Genomic DNA, 16,825 nt, shown 5'->3' with positions numbered 1-16,825 from the left:
TTTTCTCAAAATACAAGCAATGCGAAGACTTGGGGGTTGATGAAAGTTAGGGTTGAACGGGACTCATCACTCAAAGGTGCAATTATTAATCCCTAGCTAAGAATTGGGAAAATGGATTAGATACATAACAAAATTGTCCATTATAATTTGTTCGGTTCCTATGAATATATTAGGTCAGCACAATTTTAACTTATGAGGGGATCACTCATTCCAATAGTAGTAGAAATACCTTTAATTGTGAAATTACTATGAGATGTTTTCTTTTAAAAAAACACATTATTGATAATTAAGAATTAAAATTATATATATATATGTTAAGAAAATATCAAACTATGCTGATGATAACAAAATATCTATCCTATCATTACACATGAGGTATGAGCGAAGGTTGGGCCAATAACTCAAATCTTAGAAGGGAATGTCCTTTCATTGCTGTGTTACGGCTGTTCAGTCATTGCTCATGGGAGGCTGATGGGCCCTTTATGGACCACGAGGAAGTTAATGAGTGGGTCCATAAGCTGGTTTGGTGGGCTCTCGTCAAAACGGACTGGCCTTGTCAAACATGGTGTGGCAGAGGCAGAGCGACTTGACAAGGATATATATTGGGCCGGACCCATAACTTGTACAAGAATTATATAGGTAAGAATGGAGTTTCCTGCAACTTTGAATCAAAACAATAAGCAAATATCTATTGGGCCAAGAGGCCCAAGACCACTTCTCGAAGGCCTCAGTAACCAAAGCACATTAAATCAGAATACACAAAACAAGATTAACCAAGGAACATACATACTCGGAACTCCACAATGTCTAAAAGCTGAAGCGAAAAAATCTAATGAATAAACCTTAAGGAGGATGAAGAAACATAGATACCTTCAACATTTTACAACAGCCAACTAGAGGAGAAGATTGACAGAATGACAGGAACAGAGGGACGCGAAAACGAGGGCAAACGAAAATGTCAATGGGATGTTAGCAATAAATCTAGTGAAGGATAACTCTGAACATAACATTACCTCAGGTTCAGTGTTGGCTTTGGTTTTTTCTTATTTTGCTTTGTCAAAAGAAGCGAGAACCGAGCAAAACCATACTTCTTTCTCTTCCCTGAAAATTGCTTGAGGCCACTTTCCCTACCAGCTTCCTGTGAAGGTTGTACTAGTACAACACCATTTTGTTTCCCAAGCATTTGACCAAGTGACACCTTCTTCACGGTGTTTTCTCCTGTTTCAAATTCTTCTGGCAGAAGTAGCTTCCTACTCAATATCTGGCCTATTGATAGCGTAGGCTTCAAAACAGGTGCTGTTGATCCATCTCCAGCCAAGTTCAATCCATTCACATCAAGCATACAAGATTCCCTACGATTGAGAGATGGGTAAGAGCTCTTAAACTTTGTAGAGTTGTGTACAGAACGCCTTTTCTGCCCATGCTCTGACCTCCATCTGCGAAGTGCCTCTTCCACTGCTAGTTTCCCCCTATTTGCAGCCTCAACTCGACTCAAAGCTTCTTCCAATGTCTGCTTACTAGTTTTAACTTCTTCTGTAGCTTCCTCAACCCTTTTCAAGATTTCCGTTCTTGACACATTTGCTTTATCGACCTTAAGCATTGCTTCAATTACCCTTTTCTTGGAAAGCTCCTCAGCATCTCGTACCTTGCAGGCTAGAGAAGAGTACTCTTCATTTGAAAGAGTTACTCCTTCAGACTTTTGCAAGCTATTTCCTGAAGTGTTGCCACTACTTGACAAGGCCTTAATCTCAGCTAAAGCACAGGTTTCAGATGCTCTAGCTGCTTCCTTCATTTTCCTGGCAGCAACCAATCTGGTTTCAGCTGTTCTTATTTTAGCCTTTGTCTGCTCAATATCGGATATTGCCCTTGAAACTTCTAATCTGGCATTATCTCCTGTCTTTTTGAATTGCTCAGCCTCGCAAGTCAAACGATGGAGCTCCCTTGAGATGTCCAAATGTTTGTCTGAACCTTCTTTGATTTCTGCATCTTTTGCCAGCTGCAGCTTCAGTTTTGCTTGATTCAGTGCCAACCTCTCACGGGTTTTCTCAAGTGAGGTTCTTTCCTTCTCTAGTTTTCTGTTAAGTGATTCAACGGAGGCTCGTATATCAGCAATATCATTAGTAGTCCTCAAGAGGTTCAACTTCGCCTGTTTCAGCTCCATTAAGATTAAACCTGGAGCTGAAGATGGACAAGTTCTCATACCTTCGACCAAATTTGAATTGTCAACATGAGTCTCATGGTTTTCTTTGTTGGCTTCTATGCATGCAGGAGTTTCATTAGTATCCTCTGCATTTGACTCAGACCTCACATTGAGTTCAGATGTTTGTTTCTGTAGCTTTGATTTTAGCTCATCCAAAATTATTTTGGTACTTTCCAGCTCTTTCAATACATCCAAGGTCTCTCTTTCTTTGATAACCAGATCTTTCTCCAACTCTGCTGCTTGCTCTTCCATTTTCGAAATGTCAACCTCTTCCATTTCATGCTGTTTGACATCATTGATTGAAAAAATTAGAAAAAAACTCTAATACCATGAAACATAAAACAGATATGAGCCATTTCAAGTGACTATATGATGAACCTTCTAACTTGTATCATGGTGCCAAAGAAAATGACTAAATTTTGGGCCAAAAACAAAGACCTGAATGTAAAAAAATGAACAAATGAAACAGTAGGGCTATGTTTATTGAATCCACAATTACATCCTAGTATTGTTAGATTTACAAACATCCAAGATACTGATAAACTTCAACAGCAAACAAAATTCTCTTTGCAGTAAGTCTAAAAGAAAGATCCAAATGTATGTTTGCAGGTAAAGGCCCAGGAAGTACTCCATAATAGGCCTATACTTCAGTTAATAGTTAAATGATCCTCATTTGTTAACCAGATTGGAATCATCATATACGCCAGGATAGTAACTGGTTGCTACTGTCAATGTACTGTAAAAAGTATATAGCAATCGGCAAACTTAGCAGCAATGGCCAGGTACAGTTTAACTCCGAACATACCAGTTGAAGTTATATCAAGGAATGTAGGGAACTCCGAATAATAAGAGGCTAGGACGCATATCTCCTTAAGAGGCTCACATAACTACATAAGCATATACAGTACTTCACAATCATCTGGGATGCCCTGTGGCATGTCAATTTGAGATTAGATTCAAAAAAGAAAAACAATCTGTGCATCTGGCCTTTTGAATTATGTGTCCCTATAACGCCCAAAATCAAAAGAAGTACCAACAAATTTTGCCTATCTTTTGAATTAGAGTCCGTCCTTAAATTTGAAGTGGAAATACATTAACCCCACAAGAAAATTATGATTAAAAAGTAAAAGAAGGGATTCAAGCAGCAGGAAATCAACCCAAAAATAAAGGAATCTCGTAAACCAAATTTCAAAGACGGCCATCTTTCCTCAAACTGGTTTCTCTACTTTCTAATTACGTAAAAATTATTTCATTCTTAGCTAAAACCAAGACTAAATGACAGCATATAATGTAAATAACAGAGGGAAAATAACAATCTAAGCTAACTTCGAGCGCACATGAAGGAGAGGGAAAGACAAGGACAACCTCATGTTCCGGGAGTTTAAACCGAGAGGGTTTCCAGTAACCAATGCCACCAAACCTCGTCGCAGCCTCCTTCACCGACTCAAATGGCGCCGAAGTATCAATCTCCACTCTCCCATTCTCCTCCTTCTTCCCTGAACCCGAATCCGCCTCATTACCGCCCATTTTCTCGGCCGATTTAAATTCCTCGCTGATATCTGGTCTCACAACTCGACCCGTTAGAGCTAGGGTTTGTCGGAATTTGAAATGAACAGAAGCACAGCTAATGGAACCCTACAACTCAGGGAATCATGGAAGCATGCGGCAGTTCTTCGTTATAAAGATGGCGATGAAGACGTTTGGCCGTTGTCGGTCTTTATAGAGGGAGTCAATCAAAAGCACGGGGGCAGAGAACTGGCTCGAAGACTGAGTGGACTGTGGAAGAGAGTACAGAGGGAAAAAGAAATCAAAAGAGAGTGGAAGTGTACGTTACGCTTGCCTTTATGGGTGAAATTATAAATTTACCCCTAATTTGAGACAGAGATTGCGAGTCTAGGAGAAGTCAACTAGGGTGCAATTTCGACTTTTCGAATGTGGTGATGAAACGCTTTGTGCGGGACTGATTTGAAAATACGTGGGACCTCCTTATTTGCTGGTGTTGATTCCTAACGGGCAAGTGGGGCCAACACGTATCTCAACGGACTTCTTTGGCCTTTGCGGGTATTCAAACGGATCTTAAATGGAGTCTACTGACCCGGCCCTACCAAAAGAGATGATGACTATCCGAGATTCAAACCTCACAACCAAGAAGCCCATCATCCACAGGCTCGCCCCAGGCCCCAGTTCGGTTTTTGGATAATGTTTGAGTGGGCTGCAGCGCTAAAATTCAGGCCCACTAAAGTTCCAAATAATGGATTGGTTTTAGGCTCTGAGCAAGATTACTTGTCTACTGGTCATTGGGTCGAGTGACGATGCGAATCATTGAGATTTGAAAAACTTTAGTTACACCCTAATTTTTATTAAAGACACCCCGTCAATTGATTTTTACAAGAGATGATCAACATAAATTGGGGTGTCTTTAGTAAAAATCGGGGTTTGACTAAAGTTTTCCTTGAAATTTAGAATAATTTAGCCCAGAAAGGGCCCATTATGTATTGGCCCAGTGGCCCATCTGTTTAATCTCTCCGTTTGAGTGGGTCACGGAAAAATATCTCAGGCCCAACATACTCTTTTAGGCCTGTTTGATGCATGGACTATCAAAGATGAACATAAAGTGAAATAAATTGGGTGCATGGTACGTATTTGAAACTCAACAATTTCCTAAATTATACTATTCACATCTAAAGGGGAGAAAGTCATAAAATACTTCAAATAGAAATACTAAAGTTAGGTGTGATGTGACATACCTCTCAATAGTGGTGTTAAAAAAACATAGAAACGAAAACCGATTGATTGGTCGGTAATTTTGAAAAACAATTACTTAGAACTGATTGATAGCTAAACGAAATAAGTCAATAACCAAAATAACCATCGATAACCAACCGACTGATCGGGTAAATGCCTGGCAAATTTTTTTTTACTATAATCATTTATACCTCTACTTCTCAAACTCTTGAATTAAAATGGTTGATTTTTCTATTCTAAACGGAATTGTGGAGTCCCTGGTTACGTATAGTACTGGTCTAATGGGTCATGTCCCCACTAAACTAATTTCCCCGTCCATTAATACGACTTGTGAGGACCATGGGACAGTTGAGTGACTAAATACTACCCAGGGCCCAGCCAGCCAGCCATTCCTTCCAAACACATATCAATAAAAAAATATATATAAATAAGCAGAAAACAAGGTCGATGAAGAATTGCATGTCAAACCTATAACACCATTTAATGGTCTAATGTGGGATACCGTACCTTTGTTTTTTTTAAATATCACTGAGAATTATGCTTCTAATTATAATTGAATATTGAACAGACATAGACATATGAATAACTCAGTAGATTATCAACCGAGTCACCTATTAATTGTGGGATACACCATACTTGAGTCAAAATCTAATTCAATAATTCAATGTATAGATACTGTCATACACATTTCTGTATGAATGAGTACAGTCGTTGGGCTTTTATTATATTCCAAACAACACCCATTGTAAACCAACCCATCTCCTCCTCCTCCTCCTCTATGGTTCTTCATTTCCTTGGTCTTTCAGAGAAACCCAAAATGTTTACTAGTAACTCAGATGTTCCAGAGAAATCACTACATATGAAGCAAGATGGCAAATTCTTCTCTAAACTTCTAACCAGAGAAGCCAACAACAATCCTTCTTTCAGAGTGTATAATGGAGGAGTAGTTGGTTCAGTCCCATTTATGTGGGAGTCTAGGCCTGGTACACCCAAGAACAAACTCTGTGAAAACTCTCTTCGTCCTCTTACTCCCCCACCTTCATATCATTATTTCGATTCCAACAAGAAACCCATCAAGAAAAATTCAAGATCCAGTCTCTTGTACTCTCTGTTTCCAAGAATCAATCTCAGGAGGAACAGGAAATCGAATGTGTTCTCCACTCGGACCAATCCCTTATCATCATCATCACTGTCTTCAAACTCTTCTTCTAGCTTTGCTTTGTCTAACTCAAGATATTGTGATGAGAGAAGCTCTGTTTCTTCGTTCCATTCTGTAGCGGATTGTGAAGAAGTGCAGAGTGGATCGCCAAGATCAGTTCTGTGCTTTGGACTGAACAGAGGGTTTGTCTGTCATTTTGGTGGATGCAAGAAATGGTGATCATAATTCATGAAGCAAGCAAGCAAGCATTGTGTGTTCTTGGCTCTGGCCAATTTACTCTGTTTTAGGATTTAAGGGTTTGCTGGTTCGTCTATTGTGGTTGAACTTGCAAAATTGAAAAAAAAAATGTATGATGGTTAATTTACTTTGTACCCTCAAAAAATTACGAGATATGAATTACTTGGCCTAAAATTTTTTCTCTGTTCTCCGATTCTTCTATATGGGTTGCCTATCCGATTTGTAGGTTCCGCAATTACATAGAGTATACGATTACATCTAATGGTAGAAATAAATTAAAACAAATATTAAAAATAGAAAAACAAAAATAGAGTGTGATGTGACGCAATTCTTAAACCATTAGATAAAAATTGTAAACTCTACAATTTCGAAACGAATTGCAGAGCCCCAAATCCTTTAATATTGTGATATTTGTTTATATGTCATTCAGTTGAGTTGGGTTATTTGATGTTTGATAAAGTCTTAACGGACTAGGTTATGTCAGACACAACAAGTGGACATGTAAAGATCTTGTTCCAATGGACCGAGTCTTAGTTCCGATACAATGCTAGAAAATTCAGCTTAAACATTACAAACCAATATCGTCATCTTTAGGCCAAAGACTCGCACGGTTTTGTTCTTTTTTGACTATCACCATTGGTTCTTAAGCCTAAAAAAACTCTTTAATTGTGTGATAGGAACTGAATTTTTGTTTATATAATACCCGATTGAGTTATATCAATCTAACATGGGATAAAAATATCACTACTAGACATAATCACATTGATCTCACAACTCTGCAATAGAAGAAAAAGTGTGGCACCACCTTGATTAGTTTATGTCAAGCGGTTAGGGGGTGATAAATATGTATGAGCCACGCATACTCAGTTCAGTTCTTGCATTTATTAGATGATTTATTGCTTGCACACTTTGATGAGCACTCTGGATAGGCAATCCATTCCCAATGTCCATTAATTACTGCAAATGTATATGCCCAGAGAGGGGTGTTTCTAATGGATACTTTCATTTCTGTTTTACTTTATTCAATATTCCTTTTTAATTGTTGAGAAAAAAATTTGATGGTGCACTTGGTGATTCTTTGATTTTGTAAGGAATAGATTATATCGGATTGACATAACCCAATCGAATAAATAAAATTCTAATACCTCTCACACATGTGAAGTTTATAAAAAAAGGACTTAGAGGTCCAAGAGACAAAATTAACCAACTTATCAAAGAGGACAATATCAGTTGTGTGGGGTTAGTTCAATCGCTATGCCACTTCAATTCTCCAATAGATTTGTTTTTTAGACCTCAGAACAAATGATGATGGTCCATGAAAAACAAATCCGTACGAGCCTGTGGCCCAAAGCGGACAGTATCTTTAGTATGTTTGTTTGAGCTTAGAATTTCAATAGATTGAGCATTTCTTCTACGTTTGTTGTGTGGGAGACTCTTAAATGGAAATAAAGAGATGATAAGTATAGTTGCCAAGTTTTAGTCATAGCTTAGTTTTTGGAGTAAACTCTAGTTTTCTAGAGTTAGAGACGTTTAAATAAGCCTCACTTCCGTTGAGGCATTTTCAATTAAAATATTGAAGATTTCTCTCACTTTTCTTGTGGATTCCAGATCTTATTATTTTGGGGGTTTTCGTTTGTAAATCCTTCATACTTTATGGGCTTAAGAATCAATGACGATGGTCCATATAGAATAAATCCACGCAGATCAATAACTTAGAACGGACAATATCTTTAATATATTTGAGGTGGGAATTTCAATAAATTGGGCACTTTTTCTACGTTTGTTGTGTGTGAGACACACAAATGGAAACAAAGGAAAGACGAGTATAACGCCAAGTTTAAGTTATAGCTGCATTTCTGTTCCTGCCATTTCTTTTTCGCGTATTGAAGGCTTTGGATATTTTTGGAAGATGAAAGCTGCATTGTAGTTGATCGGTCTTTAAACCAATAAATGAATAAGTTGCTTTTTCTGTGTATCAAACTCGGCCAAAATTAATTGTTGGTTTGATTAAAACAAACATAGCATTAAGATTGGAGTAATCTTCTCTTCAAGTGTTATCGGGCACATCTCAGTGTTGCCCGGAATTAATTCGGTGTTTGTTCTTCGATTTTATAATTCATTTACTAGTATTTGTAAATTCTTATGCTGCTAATGTGATATTAAATGTAATATTTATTATTAATGAATAAAGTATTGGGGTTCAAATTTTTTATAAAAAAAAAATATTCTCTTCAAGTGGCATCAAAAAGTAAATCAATCAAGAACAGTGTAGTAGTACTTTCAATACTCTACTTGACTAACTGAATTCAAATCGAATTCACCTTCAATCATGATCTGGACCCGATTGATTCAAATCGTAGGTAGTGTGTAAACATGTAGCCACCGCACTGCACTTTCTCTCTGTATAGTGAAAAATATCTACAAGACTACAACTTTGTGGAAGTTAGCACGAGTGACCGAATCACGTAAATTCTTGTGCCGTGATTTTCTTTTTCAATGTTTTTGGCAGAATTAGCATAAGGGCATGACAAAATTGGCAAAACGATTTTTGGCCACTATAATGCTATTTTCTATTCTCTATAATCTTTTTCATTCCTAACATCACGTTCGGGTCCTAATCGAGTACTCGGGTCGAATGATATCAATATACACGGCTAAACGGTCAGTGTCTAAACCGGTCCATTGACAGGCCAGGCTAGGAGTATAGGTAATGAATTAATTAAGAAAAACAACACTTTTTAAAAGGTAATATTACTTTGTAAAATGATTTTGAGGGCGGCCACAAAAAAAGTATTGTTTGATCAATTGAGTCAAGTAACAAATAGGCATCAAAATGTAGCAACTTTACACATCAAGTACCAATGGCAGTGTTGGGCCGTTGTAGTTTTTGTATGGGCGCAAAATTAATTGGTTAGCTTTTCAGAGGTCTAATAGACTCTAGAGACGTATGGAGGCTGATAAGTAATGAGTTTCTACTTTCTAGCAGCATATTTTATAAACTTAATTATGTACAAACCACATAAGACTTAACATCAATTCCTCAAAATTTAAGTTAGAATTACATAAATTTTGAGACAGTAAGAGACAATTGTTTTGCCAGTATGCTTCAGAAGTCCAATTGATATGTATCGATATAATAATTGTAGTGGCCAAAAATTGTGTGGACCCATTAATCTTCTAACTATAGAGATAAGTCCAATGTATGTGGTTAATATAACAAGTCCATAATGGTTTAAAGCCCTCGGCCCAATAACATGGGCTCAAACCCCATGATTTCCTTGTCTATTATGGGCTCAAGCCTAATATCCTTGTTTATTTTATAGGTCTATCAAAGGTCAAGCCCATGTCCTACCAACCACCCATATTACATGTCATACATTCTGACATCCATCAGATGTCACTGCAGCTAACACCATGATTGTCCCTCAAAACAGACGTCACACCAACCTACAAGACTGACATCCACCTGCAACAAGGTATTACAGTTTGACAACCGTCCAACATGGCACCAATCAACGGCTTGTCAGACTCCAGACACCATTCCAGCTTTTGATTTGTCCCCATTTATAGACCAGTTATAAACTAGCTCTTTTGGTGTGAAAGACATGACATCTCCATCATCATGATGCCTTTTGACATGATTGGGTTGTCAAAAGTTTTGGATATGAAGGTTATGTGTTAGTACTATGTGAATTATGTTTGGTAAATAAATACTTTCCATCCTTAGTAATTATTATTTAATGTGAGAAATCCTAATCCATTCAAAACAATAATATTGTCTGTTTTGGGTTTTCGATTCACTGTAAATAAATCGAGGCCGCACAATTTTTATTTGTTAGGTCATCGCCAACGATATTTTAGCCTAGAAAAAACTGTGTTGTTTTAGAGATATTTGAGTTTTTCTTATAAATCGCATCGCTTAGTGCTCTCTATGCGACATGGGATTACAAAACTGCAAACAAGGATGTGAAAGTGATTAACTCTAAGCGAAAGAGTAACTAGTGCATTGTCTAAATTTTAATCTCAACTCATAATTTATAGAGAGAGAGAGGTGGCTAATTGTATGGTATATATATGGCCACAAAACCTAGTAAAAACTTCAAGTACATTTTCATATATAGATGGAGTACTAGCTAGAGGTGCAGTCTTTGAATGCAAACCTCCTCACCAAGGCTATATAAGAATTTCAATTTGGTTGATAAACTTAAGTACATTTGCATGCTCATTCTCCATTTCTTTTCTTTTTAATACCGTCGAGAAATATGTTTCTCATTGGAATCGGATATTGGGCACACATATACCTAATCCAATCGATTGCAAACCGAGTCACCTCTCGTTGGTCTCCATGTCTTGATTACCAATTGATTATCTCTAATGAGGAGAGAAATTAAGGATAAGATGAAACTAATTAATTAAACTACTACGTACAGTTGTAGATAGCTTGCAGCACTGCGTTTTGCACCACTTGAGCATCCACGCTGTCAGTATTACTCCCTTGATTCTGCAACATTAACGAATAATTCATGTATCAGGGATCGAGTTTATGCATGCTTATTCAATTAAAAAGTCACACCAAATTAATAAAAATAAATCCAAGCATGCAATCCCATTTATTTGTTTCACATCAAATTACAGGAACGTAAATAATAAAGATCTCAAGCATAGTGGTATCCCAATTATTCCAGCTAATGAATTGGACGCGCATGATTCAAGTGAATTTATGGGTTCCACAGGTTCCACATGATGCATATGAAATCTGATACGTACAACAACTCAATAGTTGGAATAACCGAGATATCAACTGCGATCATGTTTACAGGAAAAAGTATCAAGATTCAAAGTTCTAATTAAAAACTAGTTTATTAGTTATGAACAACCAAATTAGTACATGCATATGTGCTGTTAATTTAATTTTGACCGTAGTGTTTAATTGACTAGCTCTTAATTTATTTATTTATTTTTCAATTTTCCCCGATCGATGCAATGGTAGAAACATAACTTTCTTATAACCTAGCTAGGAAAGTTTTATACATGTACTATGTATATATCTATGCGGATGCGATTTTTTGCATCCAAAATACTATCCACTCTGGGTATCTCTATGGACGTTCCTACCCACCCCTCACGAATTTATTACAGAAAAATATCTTGCATCCCCCACTTGAGCCTATAACCTCTTTCATTTGGAAGAATGAGTACTCAAGTATTAAGTAGTCATATGAATTTTGTATAAGTACTCCACAACGGACAACGGACAATACCCTTGACGCAAAAAACGCTTCCACAATATATATATATAACCTAATGATTAATTGAAACAAAACATCATAAGAGAGAGGGTTTTTGTTTTACTTCTCCAACTGCCTCAAGTTGAAAAGGGTCAGCACAAGAAACATTGGCATCAAGCACATCAAGCCCCAACTCCTCAAACGCTTCAAGAATGGAGACAAGCAAGCCTGGACAATTCTTTTCAGAGAACACATTAATCAGGTAACCCTTCTGTAGGGTTTCCACCGTAACCTGCTGCAGTACAAAAACAATACAATTATAATCCCAATGAGTCATTTAGTTCTCAATTAATTTGATCAGGATCTAATAGTTAATTAGGATTGGAAGATTACAGTTTTAATAAATGACTTACCACAGGTAATGGATTTGGGGCACTTGAAACTTGTGACATAGTACTGCTTCCAGTACTACTCTCTTGGTTTAGCTCTTCTACTTTGTACTTCAATTCCTCTATATATTTTGATGCATCCACTATGATTGAGGCTTTGTTCATCTGCCCAAAATCATCAACAATTTCACCACAATCCACAAATATAAATTAAAAAACCCAAGTTTGTGTTTTTTTTGGGGGGTTAGACCATAACTTTAATGAGAGAAAAGAATTAAACAAGGAAACCAACAACCTCATTACAGCCCACATACAACCAATAAAGCCTCCCAACCCAGCACTAATGCATCGGATCCCGTCCAAATAAGGTATTAATACATGACAAAACAAATCCCTACTTCCACAATCTGTTAGGTTTAAGAGTACTCTAGATGAACAAAATAAGACATATACATATATCTATATATGTGTTGAATAATATATAAGATGAGAGAGATTAACAGAAACCCTAAAGCAGAGATAGAGAGTTTTGAGGGGTTAATATATGATAATTACAGAAGCAGAGTGGGTGGCGACACGAAGCAACTGCAATTTCTGATATAAATCTTCTTTCTTTCTTTCCTTTGATGTTGAATCCATGTGTTTCTTCTTCTTCTCTCTTCTACCTCATCTAGTTCTGAAAGTCCCTTCAGTGCTTTGTTGAAGAGCGTCTTTATAAGGAAAAAAACGACTTCTCTCTGCTACTTTGATTTCTTGTTTTGTTCCTGCATGAGTATGTCCGTTTCCCCATATGTTAATCATTTCACCAGTAGCGCGGATTTACAATATTAGCCCTCATTTCATTTTCTTCTGATAAAGACAGCATGCATGTAAATTTTGAATATATGCTAAGACTGACTAATCAAAGTCATATGTATATATAGTGCAATATGGGTTTTCTCGATAACTATGTTCTCCAAATTTTTTTTTATAAAAATCGAGAATGATATGACATAAGTTCGTCTTTTGGACATCCTATGGACCTAAGTTTAGGCCGTCAATTCTACGCACATAAAGTTTTTTCCATCCGATGACAGGGTAAGTTAGTCCAAAGCTTAGCGTATGATCATAAGGATATTATTACTAGTAGAATCGAACTTAAGATCTCCCGACCTCATAGAGATTCACCAATTAAGTTATTATTCAAGTGGTTATATTACGAGTTTGTTGCCATCATTATTCCTTATTAACAACATTAGTTTATAGATAATAAGTCCATAAAACTTGATTTGTGTGAACTAACTACTATCTTCTTTTCTTCTTTACATTGTAAATTTGCCTATCCATGCCTAGAATCCGATCTTCTGCCGTCTGACTTACGAAATGGCATATGACCCACTCGTCCCCTCTAGACAATATAAATCACACACTTAGTTATACTACAAAAGCATCAAACACGAGAGGATTTTTTTTTAAACGGGGAGGGGATTCGAACTCTAGCCACTAAGGTGATACGCACCATCCTTATCACTTCAACTAGTGGCTCGGATGTTCAAACACGAGAGGATTACACGCATGCACAATTTCTATATATTTTTTTAACAAAAAGGAAATTATACATGGAGTAGAAACAAAAATGAAGCCGCCGTGTGTGGGGGGCATTTTGGTATGTATGGAGGGATTGAATAGATGGACAAAGGAATGAGAGATAACAAAAACCCCCCGTGAGAAGTGTTTGGAGGGATTCACAGCTAAACATCCTTTGACAGTTTCCTTGCACTGCTTTCAATGCCTCCAATCACGAGCAGATTCCCCTTCCAATTACCGAATTACGCCTACATGCATATTATGTATATGTATATACTTTCGCATATATATACAGCCACCTCACGTGCCCTCTCTCTCTGGATCTCTTCATATATGTGATCCACAACTCTTCAAGACTAGTTCAAGTACTGTTGTTCCCATAAAATGCCATGAATTTTTTTGCCCCCTCTCTCCGGATCTCTTCATATATGTGATCCACAACTCTTCAAGACTAGTTCAAGTACTGTTGTTTCCATAAAATGCCATGAATTTTTTTAATCGAGAACGACGTGATACAAGTTTGTCCTTTATACATTCGATATGAATCTAAACTCAGGTTGTCAAGTCAATGAGCACAGAAGTTTTTCATCTGATGATAGAGTAAGTTGAACCAAAACTCAACACATGCCAGAGGAGTATCATTATAGAGTGAAAATTAAACTCATGACCTTTTCAGATAAATTCCTCAACTAGCCATGTAGGCTCCAACTCATGACCTGCATGGATCATGCATGCAAACTTGTTAAAACATATTTTATTCATTATATAAGAAGATATATATATATATATATATATATATAGGGCTTCTCAGGTGCGGGATCCCGCACTTTATTTAAAGTGCAGGATCCATCTAATGTGGGGACCACACTTACACATAATGAATGGTGTTAGATGGATCCCTCATTTTATTTAAAATGAGGGATCCCTCACTTGAGAATTTTCATATATATATATATATATATATATATATATATATATATATATATTATTGGGGTTGTCAAATCACAGCTGTATAATATCAAGCAAGAAGTCAACAATATCAAGCAAGAAGATCACAGCTGTATAATATCAAGCAAGAAGTCAATAATATCAAGCAAGAAGATCATAGCTGTATAATATCAAGCAAGAAGTCAATTCAAAGATTCAGCAAGATTATAGGAGTCTAATTGTAGAAAAAAGTCAATGATTAGTTCCTAAAATCACTCTGTAAAATATTTCATTATTCTCTGTATATAATTAGTCTATCACGACATATTGAAATGATAAGAAGATTATTCCACTCTTCCAACTTTGAGATGGTATCAGAGGAGTCGATACTGGCCGTCTCTTAATCAAACCCTACTCATTCATTCATCACCAAACACAGTCTGTTGAAACTCATTATCTTCTCATTCTTGAGTCATCATCATGACAAGTGAAGATGTCTCTCCCAAATCAAATTCAATCCCTCATATTGTCACCATACAAGGAGACAATTCCAACTTCTCAACTGGCATAAAGTTAGATGAAAATAATTATTCTCTATGGCACCAAGTCATGGAGATGAAAATTGCTGGACGAGAAAAACATGGTCACCTAACCGGTGATACTATCCAACCTGCAGCTACAGATCCAGCATACAACAAGTGGCGTGCATCAGATTGTCAAATTAAGAGTTGGCTAGTTGATGCCATGCACCCCAGTCAGATGAAACGATTCATTCGTTATGATACAGCCAAGCAAGTATGGGATGCCATCAAGAAAACATACTCTGATGGTTCTGATGAGGCAAAGATTTATGATCTACATCGACAATCATTTATGATGAAACAGAATGGTAGATCAGTTGCAACATACTATAGTGATCTCACAGAGATATTTCAGGAACTTGATCAGTTAAGCCCCAGCAACATGCAACACCCAGAAGATATGGAAATAAGACGCAAGGAGATTGACCGTCTTCGAGTTTATATTTTTCTTGCAGGTTTGGACAATAATTTTGATCAAATCCGAGGAGAAATTTTAAGGATGGAGCCTAAACCTGAACTCGGGGCAGTATATGCACATATTAAAAGAGAGAGTAATCGTCAAGGCACTATGTCTGAAGCAGATTCCACATCTGAAACCGTAGCCTTGGCTACCACAAGGTATAAGCAATCTCGCTCTCAGAATTCAGGTGCTACTCGTAACAGAACTCCAATGAAGTGTGCAAAATGTGGTCTTGAAAATCACACAATTAAAGGATGTTACGAGATTATTGGTTATCCAGAAGGATGGGTTCATAAAGGCCGAAAGAAGGAACCAAGTCGGGCTTCATTCGTCTCTGCTGGACCATCCCAGGAGAAAGACTCTGAACTTCCATCAGGTACATCTGAATCCAAGGCTTTGGCGACCTCAGGTACTTCTTCACTTACTTATAATAGATCATGGATTATTGACACTGGTGCTACTGACCATATGACATCTAGCTCAATTGGATTACACTCCACAAAATCATCATCTCAAACTCATGTTACTAGTGCAAATGGAACCACTTCCCAAGTTTTGGAAGAAGGGTCCCTCTCTCTTACGCCTTCATTAAACCTAGATCACATCTTGGTTGTCCCTTCCCTAGACTATAATTTGTTATCTGTTCCTCAGATTATTGATTCCCTTAATTGCACTGTGTGTTTTTGGCCATCTTATTGTCTTTTTCAGGATCTACTCACCAGGGTCGTGATTGGATGTGGTACTAGAAAGGGAAAGTTGTATTATTTGGACCTATCAGATGATTGCAGTAGCAGATTGAGTCGTGTGCATCATGTAAGAGGTATAGAGTCAGACAGAATAAAGCAGATTTGGTTATGGCACAAGCGACTAGGACATGCTTCCTTTGGTTACCTAAAACTTTTATTTCCAGATTTATTTTCTCAATTTGATTTATCAGACTTTCATTGTGAAACTTGCATTTTCGCCAAAAGCCATCGTGTTTCTTACCCATTGAGATTAAATAAAAGTTCTATACCTTTCATGGTTGTCCATTCGGATGTTTGGGGACCATCAAGAGTTCTCACTATTAGTGGCTTTAAGTGGTTTGTGACTTTTATAGATGACTGCACCAGGATGACATGGGTATTTCCCATGAAACAGAAAAGCGAAGTTACTGCAAAATTCAAACAATTTCATCAGTATGTTGCTACACAGTTTGACAGGAAGATCATAACACTACGGTCAGATAATGGCAGAGAGTATGTCAACAATGATCTTTCTTTGTTTTTTAACCAACAAGGGATTGTTCACCAAACCACATGTGCTTATACGCCACAGCAGAATGGTGTAGCAG

At 37.1% G+C, this 16,825-nt stretch overlaps 3 protein-coding genes across 4 annotated transcripts; 1 reads left to right on the top strand and 2 right to left on the bottom strand.

The window, feature by feature from the left end:
• Positions 1-668: 668 nt before the first annotated feature.
• LOC119998225 (WEB family protein At2g38370) lies at positions 669-3,979 on the bottom strand. The gene is made up of 2 exons (XM_038845489.1): positions 3,566-3,979; positions 669-2,482 (listed from the first exon to the last, which is right to left on the bottom strand). The coding sequence occupies exons 1-2, from the start codon at positions 3,725-3,727 to the stop codon at positions 1,010-1,012; spliced, it is 1,635 nt and encodes a 544-aa protein (XP_038701417.1). The 5' UTR covers positions 3,728-3,979; the 3' UTR covers positions 669-1,009.
• A 1,731-nt stretch (positions 3,980-5,710) lies between these two features.
• Positions 5,711-6,524, top strand: LOC119998079. Its single transcript, XM_038845285.1, has one exon. The coding sequence runs from the start codon at positions 5,724-5,726 to the stop codon at positions 6,321-6,323; it is 600 nt and encodes a 199-aa protein (XP_038701213.1). The 5' UTR covers positions 5,711-5,723; the 3' UTR covers positions 6,324-6,524.
• Positions 6,525-10,362: 3,838 nt separating this feature from the next.
• On the bottom strand, positions 10,363-12,688 carry LOC119999093 (transcription factor SCREAM2-like). 2 transcript variants are annotated; one of them, XM_038846614.1, is made up of 4 exons: positions 12,514-12,688; positions 11,983-12,123; positions 11,694-11,864; positions 10,363-10,842 (listed from the first exon to the last, which is right to left on the bottom strand). In XM_038846614.1, the coding sequence occupies exons 1-4, from the start codon at positions 12,595-12,597 to the stop codon at positions 10,762-10,764; spliced, it is 477 nt and encodes a 158-aa protein (XP_038702542.1). In that variant the 5' UTR covers positions 12,598-12,688; the 3' UTR covers positions 10,363-10,761. The 2 variants fall into 2 exon arrangements, with proteins under 2 accessions (XP_038702542.1, XP_038702543.1); XM_038846615.1 differs by having other exon boundaries at positions 11,694-11,861.
• Between the last annotated feature and the right edge of the window lie 4,137 nt (positions 12,689-16,825).

Source organism: Tripterygium wilfordii, chromosome 5 (genome assembly GCF_013401445.1).
Source record: "Tripterygium wilfordii isolate XIE 37 chromosome 5, ASM1340144v1, whole genome shotgun sequence".
Lineage (NCBI taxonomy): Eukaryota > Viridiplantae > Streptophyta > Magnoliopsida > Celastrales > Celastraceae > Tripterygium > Tripterygium wilfordii.
Note: the sequence above shows the minus strand (reverse complement) of the source record. Positions and strands in the feature narration are given on the sequence as shown.